At 48.1% G+C, this 12,959-nt stretch overlaps 1 protein-coding gene across 2 annotated transcripts in view; it reads right to left on the bottom strand.

Annotated features, from left to right (window-relative positions):
• LOC104360302 (high density lipoprotein binding protein) overlaps window positions 1–12,959 on the bottom strand; it is a 40,905-nt gene that overhangs the window by 6,967 nt on the left and 20,979 nt on the right. For both annotated transcript variants that reach the window (XM_032992628.2, XM_042797586.1), the window contains exons 5-22: window positions 12,515–12,730; window positions 10,660–10,866; window positions 9,977–10,192; window positions 8,932–9,138; window positions 8,607–8,714; window positions 7,938–8,042; window positions 7,382–7,460; window positions 6,548–6,687; window positions 6,139–6,243; window positions 5,765–5,878; window positions 5,350–5,436; window positions 5,013–5,144; window positions 4,496–4,714; window positions 3,461–3,682; window positions 3,004–3,222; window positions 2,175–2,313; window positions 1,255–1,409; window positions 516–620 (exon numbers count right to left, since the gene is read on the bottom strand). In XM_032992628.2, coding sequence (XP_032848519.1) covers window positions 516–620; window positions 1,255–1,409; window positions 2,175–2,313; window positions 3,004–3,222; window positions 3,461–3,682; window positions 4,496–4,714; window positions 5,013–5,144; window positions 5,350–5,436; window positions 5,765–5,878; window positions 6,139–6,243; window positions 6,548–6,687; window positions 7,382–7,460; window positions 7,938–8,042; window positions 8,607–8,714; window positions 8,932–9,138; window positions 9,977–10,192; window positions 10,660–10,866; window positions 12,515–12,730 — 2,775 coding nt within the window. The remainder of the gene's footprint in view (window positions 1–515; window positions 621–1,254; window positions 1,410–2,174; window positions 2,314–3,003; window positions 3,223–3,460; window positions 3,683–4,495; window positions 4,715–5,012; window positions 5,145–5,349; window positions 5,437–5,764; window positions 5,879–6,138; window positions 6,244–6,547; window positions 6,688–7,381; window positions 7,461–7,937; window positions 8,043–8,606; window positions 8,715–8,931; window positions 9,139–9,976; window positions 10,193–10,659; window positions 10,867–12,514; window positions 12,731–12,959) is intronic.

Below are 12,959 nucleotides of genomic sequence, written 5' to 3'. Positions count from 1 at the left end.
ATGACTTTTTTTTTTTTTCAGCAGAACCCTGTTTCTTCAGCTATTATCAGATTGCTTTGCTGTGGGGCTTCAGCCCCCAGCAGTCCCTGTGCAGGCCTGGAGAGGCTAGAAAACAAATACACGTTCAATAGCGCTGTCTGCAGCCAACCTGCATCAGCCCCAAGAGTCCCTGGGGGCTTCTTGGGAATTTTCCTGAATGGGCAGGCACTGCGGTGCTGTTTCCCATGGCCTAGGAGCAAAACAACTCACACTGATGAGGAATCCCTGTAGGCACCAAACAAGTCATGTGACACTCACAGCATCAGCCCTGATCCTACAGCTTCAGCATGAAACCTACCAAGCCCCGGAGCCAGGGACTAATCACAGAGGTTTCATTTTCTTATTACAGAGCCTGTATTCCATGGTCAAGCTACAACAACACTTAAGTAAGCTGCAACTGACTGCTACCACCACAAACATGGTCACCTATAGATCCTCCAGGACAGAGGAGACGGAAGGAAGGGCAAACAGCTTACTTCAAACTCATCCATCATTTTGCGGATCCCACTTCCTTTCTGGCCAATGATGTAACGGTGAAGATCAAAGGGAACTTCCACCTCAATGGTGACAGGAACCAGAGCCTGCAGGGGAGGGAACAGAGTTTACCAGTTAAGAGACTTCTGTCTTTCAGCTTGCCATAGACTTGTCCAAAATAAGGTGTTGCTGAACTGAGGTACATTCCCTTGTAGCCAGGATACACACTCTACAGGAAGAGAAAACAGCTGTGAACACCAACATGACCTGTTGGGTGTTAAATCATTTTTTCCAAACAAGCAATCTTAAACCCTGGCTCTGGGGACAGACTGTTTTCCTATCATTGGCTTCCATCTAGCAGAGACTTGGAAAACATCACTAAAGCAGCATGGCAAGGTCTGCTAAAGCTAGAATGATTCAGCCTCAATCAGACCCCTTCTCTTTCCAGCTGTGCTCCATAAAACAAGCACGTCATGCTTTTATGGCAAGTAACTCAGGGCTGCCTACAAGCTCTAGCTAAATTGTGAGGTCAGGCGCTATGATTCAAAGCTGCCAGGCTAAATCACAGAGCAGAGGACTTCCCTTGAGCAGTACAGACCATCTCTACAGTTAACATCAGTGACCACCTGGATTGCAACCTTGACTGAGTGCGTAGCTTTTATTACCACCACTAAAGCCTGCAATGAGCTTCCTCCATCAGGGCACCAGTACATGACAGGGCTAAGGGGCTTAGCCACATACCTGCAGTGCCTCCTTTGCTGCCTCACACTTCTCCCTGCGGCCAGAGATGATGATGATATCGCACTTCTTTGGAGAGCTGGGATCTGCATCCTTCCCATCCTTGCCTTCCCCACCATCCTCACCATTCTCCTGCACAGCTGGCTCCGCAACAGGGGCTGGAAACATGGGAAGTCTCGTGTTAAATGGACAGAGCCCACTCCTTGCTCATTATCTCCCCCTCTAGATCCTCAGTTTCAGTCTGGGCTTTGCCACAAGAAGTCAGACACCATAGACTGCTAAGGAGGTCACTCCCAGCACAGGGAGCTTGCCACTGCTTAGCCTGGAACGAGCAGAACAAGAACATCCACCGAGACAGTCTGTTCCACACCTCTCTGCAAAGCACTGATACTGCCTTTGCCTGCACAGGAAGGACCTGAAGCTGCACTACGGAAGCAGAGGCTGCACTCCTACGTTAGCAGAGGCAACAAGGAAAGCTGGCCGTTTCTTCCCCAACAGGGAAGTTCCCCAGCACAGCACTGGATGTTACAGCAGGATGGCTGGTGCTAGGCCAGAGCATGTAACAGGCCCCAGCTGTGCTGAACTCCATACACCCAGCAAAGAGAGCACAAGAGCTCAGAGAGACCTTGGTAAGCCTGGAGAGCCCTTTTTGCTGGGGTAGGTCCTCATTATCCCTGCACTCTGCAGTGAGAACACATTCGTAACACCCAGGTCTGCAGTTTTACCTCCTAAAACTGTCCCCTCTTCCCAAGAGGGCAAGGTTGCTGCTGAGCCCAGATTCAAGGACACTGCAGGGAACACCCGGGGTCAGTTCTCCACAGATTTTAAGTAGAAATCTCCATTGATATGGAGTGTAAGGCTACACTCCACAACACCCATTTGATCACCCCAACTACCATGTGAACACGCATCTGTGGGTATACCTGGGTTCTCCTCCCTGTCAGGGAACTTGATCTGGACACCATAGTCCCGGGTAATCTGCTGGATCCGGGATCCTTTGGGGCCCATAATGGAGCGGTGGAACTTTTGTGGGATGGTGCATTCGATTGTCACTTGAGCTTCCTGTGAGAAAGCAGAGTTGCTCTATTGCGATGCAGCCCCTTTCACGCGACAAAACAGGATGTTTGTGCATGGTGAAATCCACAGTGGACACAGGAGTTAGGAAAGATAACAGCTGCTGACAGAGGAAGAACTGAAAGTCTCCTAGAATCTTTCCTCTCTCACAGCAGAGGATTTCTTAATGAAGGCTGCCTCCAACCCATGACGTTCAAGGCTTCCGAAACTGAAGCTCAAGTTCACTATTACCCCGAGGGGGAGGAAGGATTAGAGTAAGGGAAAAAGATAAGGAAGGAAGGGAAAAACACAAGTTTCACAGTTGGCTGCTTCCAAAAGCCAATACAAACAGCATAGGAAACCCCAGAGAGCAACCACTGCCCAAGGCCAGGCATGGAGAGGCACAAGAAGGCTCCAATCTTGTAATGTCTAGAAGTACCTCAAGGAGGGGTCTCCTATTTCTACCCCTAAGCCCCAAGATGGTCAGAGGAGGCAATTCCTTCATATAGCATTGCCACTTGGGAGCCAGTTGCCATTCCCTGGGCCGCGATCTTAAGTCTGCAGACCCCGAAAGTTCACAGCAAAGCTTCAAATACCAGAACTACTGTGGGACTTCTTCACGTAAAGTTTGGCTGTACAGCAGGTTCAAGGACTGCTGAAGCAACAAAGTATAGAAGAAGCAGTTTTCCTGTGACATACCAGGTCCTCAATGATCTCCTGGATGCGTTTCTTGGCTGCCTCCACGCAGTCCTTGGCTCCCTTGAGGGTGACTTTGTCACTCTGGGTGCCAGAACGCGGGAAGCTGACCATCACACCACCATACTCATCCGCAATCTCACGCAGAACTTGCCCTCTCCGGATGACAAAGTGGCGGTGGTGCTTGGGGTCAACCACCATGGAGTCTTCAACCACATTATCCTGCCAACAGACGACAGCCAGTCAACCCTGCTGCTCCTGGTGACATGCACGAGTTTGCTGCACTCAATTTACAACCACCAATCAGTTTACAACCTCATCCCAACAAGTGACAGCAAGGAGGATCTTCTGGAGCTCCCATGAAGGGCAGCGTATGGTTTTAGGACAAGCAGGTCCTCCACACTGACTCATTACACCTTGGTAGAGTGATAGGCAAGAAAGTTGAAAAAGTAGTTCATACCAGATTCTTGATGAGGGCCTCCAACTCCTTCTGTGCCTCTTTGACAGCCTCCTCAGTTCCCATGATAGTAATCAGCTCCTGATCTTTGTCCTCAGAGGTTGGGAAGATGATGCGGGCCCCAGTGTTGTCACGCACCTTACGGATGTTTCCACCACCCTTACCAATAAGGAATTTGTGGTACTCTGGCTTTGCACGGAGGTCCACGGTGTAACTCTTTGTTTGCTGAAAGGAGCCAGATACCCATGGAACATGTCAATATATAAGAAAATACACATCAGCAAGAACAGTAAGTACGGGTATGCTACCTGCACTCACATACAGTGATGAAAGAGCAAGGTAGTTGCAGTGTGCTGTTGAAATCAAAAAGGTATACAATGTCTTAAACTAAAAATGATACCTGAAAGGTGTTCTCTGGTGAAAGTATGAGCAAAAGAGACTTCCCTAGGGGAAAGGTCTGACAGTCACACGAGGCAGGATAAGCACTTGCTAACAGACTGCAGCAAGCCTGGCAGCAGAGGCAACCAGCCAATCAGGAGAACATGTTCACATACTGATATTAGAAAGGGTTTTTTCTTGCTATTAAAATGACTAGTCAGTCAGTCACAACTCAGAACAAGGTCCTGTAACCCAGGGTTCTCAAATGTGGATATATGCAGTGAAATGGAAGATCTGCAGCTGGAATTCAGAGATCAAGAAAAAAGGAAAGGGGATACGCAGAGTAAGCTGTTTCAGAGAAGTGTGGACACCCAACAGCATTCAAACCATAGGAGTAGGAAGCCTTAACCCTTTGAGTACATCCCCAGCCTAGGGAGAGAAGCATTACAGCCAGATCTACCTATGGGGGAAGAAGTCATTGTCACAAGGATGGAAGCATGTGTTTTTTTCAGTCATCCAAACTGCACTCAAATCCCTCAAAAGAGCATTAGGCTATCTGATACCAGAGGCTTCCCTGCAGGTAGAGGGGATCACTTCAACCACCCAAAAGAAACAGCTGGCCAAAGCAGTCTGCACCTTCCTCTACAAGACAAGACTCACCTTCTCTTCTGCCAGGTGCAGCAGCTGTTTCTTGGCTTTCTCCACATCCTGGGCTGGGCCCCTGATGGTCACAGTGTCACTGCCAGAGCCCTCGGTGGGGAAGTGGATGTGGACTCCACCACATTCCTCCATGATGGAGCGGATGAAGCGGCCTTTGGCGCCAATGAGGGAATTGTGTAGTTTGGAAGGAATAGAGACCTCCACCTCTGTGATATTGGCCTAAGAGAAGACAGTAACAGGCTGGTAGTCAAGCTGCAGAAATGTGTTTGCGCCCACTCTGCTTACCCAGACCCAACTCCCACATTGCCAGGAGCTCTACAGAACTGTGTGCAAAAAATGCATGACCAGAGGTGTTTGAGACTGGCTGCTCCTGACACATGAGCAGCACAAAGAGTCAAGAACAGACTGACACATTTGCCTCCTCCCTGCCCTCCCCCACTACAAGTACTTCTGTATTTATATCTTCTAGCAACATTTTCAAGTCCTTCATCCACAACAGGCCAGTCGTTTCACTTACCAGCTCCTTCTGGATGGCAAGAATTCTGTGGCGAGCAGCCTCACAGTTTGCTCTCTTGCCTGTGATAACAATTGTCTCCGAGTTGCTGTTCTCTGCTGGGAGATCAATTTTGGTGTTGCTTTCTTCACGGATCTGACACAGAGAAAAAGAAAATGATCTCAGAGGTGTCCCATGTCACAAAAAAAATCTTGGAGGTTTTATTTCACAGCACCAATAAGCAGCAGAGAGCAGCGAGTGGGATTTAGCTGCGGGCAGCGACCATACTGAGCACTGGAGATTGGGATTTAGCTGCAGGCCATGACCATACTGAGCACTGGAGATAGGAAAGATAACTCACCTTCTTGATGTTGGCACCTCCTTTCCCTATGATGTTCTTGTGGAATTGTTTGAAGATGGGGACAGAAATAGAAAAGCTGTTTTCAACCTAAGGGGGAAAGGAAGGGAGAACTGAAGATCATACTGTCATAGCAATCGAGGCCCCATCCCAGAAACTTGATCAACAAGCTTCTGATAATAGGCTTCGACCCAAGGAAGTTCTCTATGAGAGACTTGCAAGAATAAGCAAAGTCAAGTACCTTCCCCTATAGCCATTAAATAACCGGTATTAACCCCCTGCTCCCATCCAGCCAGAAGAGTGTCCACAGCTCCCTCATCTTGAGATATTTCAGCTCTAGCCAAGCCCATATAGCTCTGCTTTATTCCGGAGTTATCCAGGCATGTAGGAGAGAATAGCAGACGGAAGTCCTCCTTACCAGGTCTGCCACCATCTTTTGCATGTACTTGGTGCACTTCTCCACCTCATTTTTGGGACCTCGAAGTTGGACGATGTCACTCTTGTGCGCAGGGTCTGGGAAATTGATGATAACCTGCAGGAGGTGGTCATTCATAGTCAACACAAGCAAATGCAAGAACTGCTGTGTCAGACATGTGCAAAGTTGGGGGTATTCTACACATCCCCTTTTCCATTCAGAAAAGGGTAACCAGGTTAGCAGCCTCTGGCCAAAAGAACTATCTCCTCATATGTATTAGATACAGAGCCACTAAATTTAGGACTTCAGCAATGACGTGTCTGCTATTCAAGTAGGAAGTATCTCCTTTGCATTGCTCATCTCCTAGAAAGCCTTACCTCTGGGAATTTCTCCCGGATTTCCCGGATCCGCTCGCCCTTCTGTCCAATGATGGTCCGGTGGAATTTCTGCTCAATGATTAGGTCCTTGGTGCGTTCATTTTCCTGATGAGAAGAGAGTTTACATCGAGTCTTCAGCAGGAGAGCCACATACTTTTATTTATCACCCTACTGCCTGACAGTTTACTTGCCAGCATCGTCCCTCATTTTTCCTCTAGACAAAGTTCACTCTAGGTTGACAGAGAAGGGAGATCCCAGGGACTAAAGGAACACATCTTTGAAGAGGAACTTGCACATGTCATGAGATCCAAGTGCTCAGCAGGCAAGGGGCACACACTTGCACCAGAAGGTTATGAAGGAACATAAAAGCCCAGACCCCGCAGCATCTCAAGCATCACATTCTACTCACCATACGGGAAGCGAGTTCCAGCAGCTCTTTCTTGGCCTGTTGGACCCCCTGTGGGTCTCCTTCAATTCTGATCAGGTTGCTCTTCTCATTGTCCGGAGGAATGCGTACAGACACCTTGTAGAGGTCCTTGATCCTGTTAACTTCAAGGCAAGGGCTGTGGTGACACAGTCTGCTAGGCCAAGTCTTGGAAGCAAAGGCATCTTAATTATCACTGCTTAGAGGCTGTTCAAGGAGTAAACCAGCCTCTGAGAAGGGGCTAGTGAGGTAGGGTTGAAACAGGGGAAAGTGCCTCTTCACCCTGGAGTTCAGTGAGAGCAGATCTGTGCCACACAAGAACCTGTACAAGTAGTAAATACTGTGGCATCTATAGAGCAAATTGCTTGCTTGCCAAAGTGAGGTGCCTGTTTATTCCCCAAACAGCACCACATTTAGATCAGAAGATGACCATTCATTTCTAATCCCAAATTCTTTTTTGGGAGAAACTCACCAGGCAGATTTCCACCACCCGCAATCAGCTGCTAAAACATAATTCACATAGAGCAACTTAAAAAAAAAAAAAAAAAGACAGTTCTCCAACTGAAAAAAAAAAAAAAAAATTCCTCCCAGAGCATGGCAAAGTAATCCCACCACTCTTCAACCTCCCAAGACACTTTCACATGTTAAAGCCATCCCAAGGCCTCATTGCCCATTTATCTCCCTATGCCAACACCACTCCAGAAGAGCAAAAGAAACGTGATGGAGACAGCACGCTGAATGAGCTGCAGAGCCCCTGATATGATCTGCTAAACATGCAGAATTCGAGCATAGGAAGGATTAGAAAGGCACCCCACTTACTGTTAGCTCCATTCTTGCCAATGAGGTGTCGGTGGAATTTGTGGTCGACATTGATTTCTGCATAATCCATCCGGTTGATCTATAAAGAATTGTATAGGGCTAGGTAGGGTAGGCCATCCCTTCTCCTGCCTTGTGCCCTAAGTAACTGCCTACTGCTGGTGTTGGCACTGACTCTCCAGTAGTCCGCTACAAGCGCTCCTCCTCCCATTAAGCAGAGCAGAAGCACTCCTCTGGTTAGAACTGAGAGCACCATGCTTGTGAAACATTTAAAGGGATCTCTTTAAAGGGACCTTAATGCCTCTTTAGCTATGACTGAAAAAGAATCCTTCCTTCTCTGCATCAAAAGGTTTAAGACCTGCTGCTGATTTTTTAAGAATGCTATGCACAAGCTTTGTAACCAAGGGTTTCATTCATCTGACGCAAAACTTGTCTCCTGCAAGTTCTGTTAAGCATGTCAAGACATCATATGGATGTGATACACACCATCACCTCTGCTCTGTTGCCCCTTCTTCCTCCACTTTCTTCTTAGGTACTGGAACTAGTAACACCAACTTACCAGATCCTTCACCATGACTTCAATCTGTTCCTGAGCCACATTCACATCTTCTGTAGGTCCTTCCAAAGTGATTTTATCCTCTCCTTCGGTGAATTCAATGTGAACCTTGAGACACAAGGCAATGAATCCAGTAATTTCCAAGAAACAAGCCAGGTTAATGCTGTTAGTCAGGCCTACACCATCAATCCCTGCCACGACGAGATGGTTTCCTTCCCGCAAAGTACACACATCATTCCCATGACTTCAGAAGTAGGTAGCTTACAATTCTGGCCATATCACAGTGCCTAGAGCCCAGGGCTTTGGTGCTGTCCTGGAGACTGCAAGGGCTTTGGAGAAGCTACTCACCCAGCCTTTCTCTAGATACTATAGATATTATCTAACACGCCAGGGAGAAGCCTCATTGAAGTCAGCATTTACAGGTACCCTACCACATCAATTCTCAAAATAGTACCACATAAAGCTTCCTCTGAAGGGCTCAACCCATGAGAATGACATAGGATGAGTGATGTTTGCAGCAGTAAAAGAGAGACTCCCCTTAGTATCAAGATCTGTGTCATTTCATCCCTGGTTTTCTCCACACTAGAATATATTTCTCTCTTCTACAAAGAGTGATCTGGACTAAGCCATATTTTATATCAGAGGGTGCTAAGCTAACCAGCTCATCCATACCTTTGGCATCTGCTGAGTTATTTTGGCCAGGTTTTGTCCTTTCTTTCCAATAATGAAACGATGAAGCCAAGAGGGGGCAGAGACCGAGGAGACGGTAAAACTGTTGGCCTGAGAGACAGAAAAACACAGAAGTTGTTTGATGGACAGACTGGAAGAGGTCTTCACAAAAATTCAGTTCCAATTCCCACGCTGCACCCCTCAGTACTGACTTCTAAGCTGCACTTCTAACAGCCCAACAGATACCACCCCCCCCCTACACTTGTCAGTGCTCACAGATGTGTCTTTATGTGACTTTCAAAGAAGGCCTAGTCCATCTCATCAGTACCTTTGCATAGACTTCAGTCAATGCTTGCCCAAGCTTTTCAGGCTCGCCTCGCAGTATCACCGTCTCCGAGCTACTGTCAGTGGGTGGGATCTCGACAGAGACTCCAGTTTTCTCCAAGATCTCCTGCAGGGAATTCCCCTTGGGGCCGATGACATACTTGTGCTGGGACTTCTTCACCTCCACTGCAATTGTAGTAGTCTTCTTTTTCTGTAGGGGAAGAGGCACTTGGGCATCAATCACAAGAGGGCAGGGAAGGACAAGCGCGCGAGGAAGAGGCACAAGATGCAGGGAAACTCTGTACTTAGGAAAGAGCAAAGCGAAGGTGAGCACAGTGGTTCTGCAGTACTCGAGCACCCTTTGGGCCCCTGCCTACAGAAAGCCTTGTGCACAAAAATGCACAGGTGAAGCACAAAACTAGTACTGTGTCAAGCTCCCTGGGACACTACATGGAAGAGACCACATACACGCTCCCCCACCCCCCTTTGCACAACATCGCTCAACGCCCAGCTGTCCCCAGGCAGTACTGTAATGCAACACCATGTAGGCTACTAGGCTATAAGCTGATTATCTCTGTTGAAATCCAGACTGGTACAAATACGGGCCTAACCGCAAGGAAAAACAGCCCAACAACCCACAACAAGGATATTCACAGTGATGTTGGCTGTGGAAAATAAACCGGAGTGAAATTCGCTCTTCAGCAGCTTATGTAGCAACTTTGATACTGTCAGCTGGCCACCACTGTAGACTTCACACTTCCCTCCTTCCTTAGTAGCACCTGTGTGAACAAGAGCCGGGGAGCTCTTTGTGGTCTGCTAATTCCCATGACACAGAAAAGCAAGAAATCTGTCACCTCCCTGGTATTATCACCCCAAGTCCCGCTCTGCTGAGTGAAGAAACAGTAAGATCCAGGGCCACGTACTGCAAGGGCTGCTGAGCCAGAGCTGGCACGAGGAAGATGCAACAGAGGGATGCACAAAAGTAGAACAAGAAGAGAAGAGGGACTATGAGCAGGTGGGAGATGGGAAGCTTTATGGACCATCCATACCTTCTCCTCATAGATCTTCTTAACACGAGCCACGGCCTGGGCTAGCTGCTCTTTTTCTCCTGTGAAGACTATCTCTGTCTTGTTGACGCTGGGTGGAGGAATGTTGATGCGCGTCCCTGTGTCCTGCATGAGCTCACTCACCAGCTTGTTGTAAGGGCCAGCAATGAAGGGGTGGTACACTTTCTCCACATCTAGCCGCTCCACGGCACGCTTATCCTAGAAGAGCCCAGAAGACACCTCAGTAGGAACTGCCCCCCATATTACAGTCTGCGCCAGGCACAGCTAAGTTCCCAGTGCTGTCTTGCTTGACACTCTGGCCCAAGCACCCTTTTCAGTTTGCAGGCTTGTAGATCTCCATCCCTTCCAATCTACAAATTCTGCTGTTGCTGCTACTGATTTATGATATTCACCTCTGATCTCCTGTCTTATCTCAGCTGGCACCTAATATGGTTCACTTCAAATACGAAACACACTTATCTGACTTCAGAGATGGACAAAATGGAGAAACAGAAGCTGCAGAGCCTGGCAGCAGTGCTCATACAGCCAGTGGCACCGTGTCTCTGTTCAGACTAATGTCTTAGCCGCTGACTGTGGCCATGGTGGCTACAAACATCTAATATGCCATGCAGAAGCAAAATGGCTGTCCAGCTAATGCCGTGAGAGAGAGCACAGTACTGAAGTACCTGCTCAGCAGAGATAAGCAGGATCTCGTGTCGGGCCTTCTCAATCCCTTCTTTAGTGCCGGTGATCTTGATCTGGTTGCTGGGGTCATCCGGGCGGGGGATCTGGATTTTGGTTGCAGTTTTGAGCTCCAGGTCCTGCAGCTTCTCGCCATTCTTTCCAATGACAAAACGGTGGTGCTCCTTAGGGATGGCAACTGTCGCTGAAGCCTGTAACACAAGAACCGAGCACCTGTAAGAACCCTTCCTTGCACTGGCAAATCCACAGGAACAGAGCCAGGGAAAGCAAGTTAGATGCTGCTTAGTGGTACCACTGAGGAGCGAACACAAAGCCTTCCCAGCACATTCTGTCCAAGGACTGATACTGTACCAGAACAGTCGATCTACAGTTCCTGCGTATCAAGAGTCTAAGACCCACCTTTCTCTCAAACCCCTTCTGCTTGCACAGGAGTAGTACTCTGAATTAGCAAAGGCCTTTAGGCACAGACAAGGAAGTGCCTATCCTCCAGTGTAAGCCACTGCAGCAGTACCAGACAGATGATGGCTCATGGGTGGAGTTTATCTGAACTCTGACATCTGCTGCCAAGGCTACAGAGAACAAGACATGCAGTCTGACTCCTAGGAAACAGAAATTCAACACCAGAAATCTATTCCAGCAGGCAGACACCTAGGAGATGCTTACTGCTAAGTACTAAGGTGCCTTCAACATAGCACATGCTGCTCCTGGGACTGCTTCTAGAAGGCCCCTCTTGGCAACAGGGTCCCAAGCGCTTCTCTCAATCTACCATTAAAGGGCTGGTTTGTAACAGGGATTCCTGACTTATTCCCTTCTCATTAAGCTTTTACTGACCTGGTAGCTTATGATTGCTACCATGCTCTTGATACCTGTGAATACATAACTACTAACAGTAATCAGACGCTTAAAATTCAAGATACAGCGGGGGGGGGGGGGGGGGGAAAAAAAGGTCAAGATCACTCGGTGTGACTCTTCAACTCTGTGTCCCTGTATTGAAGTCAACTAAGCCTAGGAGAATTTGGGACAACAGACACGCCCTTCAGACCTGGGGCCAGGGCAGTAAGAGGTATATTTGAGGACAGTGGGTCATGGATTTGTGACAGTACGACCTGAACTATTTTTTTCAGATGCGCATTATGTAGGGTTTGTCTCTTTCTCTTCCCTCTGGCAGGGTATGACACGAGCTGAACAGCACTAAGCAGTCATGGTAGTAACTACTGCATTAACTACCTCAGACATCACGCTTTAAAACACACTACGAGACCTAGCTGTGACATATCCTAACAAAAACTACCATCTTGATTATGAACTCAAGAATCTGAAGATTAGAGGACTGAAAGAAGAAGCAACTGAAACAACGGGGCTGTGGCTCCTTACCAGTGTGGCTCAAGTTACACAATTCAGAACCCTGACCTGAAGCTTTTGGCAGGACTTCCTCTTCTCTACTTTTCCTTCTCCCATTCCTCCATGTTTTCCTCTGAAGGACTTCAGAGAAAGCACAGTCCCATTCTCACACACTACTAGCTTTGTGTGAGGGGCCTGCACTCCACCCCCAGCACCAGCACCTCAGCACAAAGTCACTGTTCGCAATTCAAGTGTTCAGAGACTGCAGACTCCACCCTTCATGCAACACCACGGCCTGTAATTAGCTTTGAACCCTATTTTAAGCCTCATTTCCATTCCAAATTGCCAATTGTGTGCTTTGAAAATATATGGCAAAGCTGAATTAGTCATCTAATAACACCTCTTTGGCTTGTAAGTACACACGCCCAAGGGTCTCAAAGCATTTGAGAGTCTTGGAGAAGTACAAACATGAAGTAAGAAACAGTTAGATGCCCTCACCTGAGTCTGCAGCCGAGCGACAATCTCCTTCCGAGCCTTCATGACTGCTTCCAGCTTGCCAGAGACCATGATCGAAAGGCCCTGGTCCTTTGCGAGAGACAGCTCCAGGTGAGCTCCTGTCTTCTGCATGATGTCAAGGCAGATCTTGGCCTGCTCGCCTTCTCCAAACTGATTCATGTCCTTGTACTTCCTCTCCTCCAGTGGCACATGAAACACCTGCTCAGCCACAGGACAGATAAAAGAAGGGCAGAGCAAGCAGTCAGTATGCTCCTGATTGCCAGTGCCTCCCTCTCTCATCGCCATACAGGACTGTACTGGCATACCAAACTCCCAGGTTTGTGGAACCCATCAGCCCTTTCAGTGGAGACACCAGCTGTGACCAGGGAAAGTGCAAGAGCACTGCAGCAGACAGTCTGTCCCACACACTGCGTGTCTTCCTAAAGTG

This window comes from Tyto alba, unplaced genomic scaffold (genome assembly GCF_018691265.1).
Source record: "Tyto alba isolate M040663 unplaced genomic scaffold, T.alba_DEE_v4.0 Super-Scaffold_10, whole genome shotgun sequence".
In the NCBI taxonomy this organism is placed as follows: Eukaryota; Metazoa; Chordata; class Aves; order Strigiformes; family Tytonidae; genus Tyto; species Tyto alba.
Note: the sequence above shows the minus strand (reverse complement) of the source record. Positions and strands in the feature narration are given on the sequence as shown.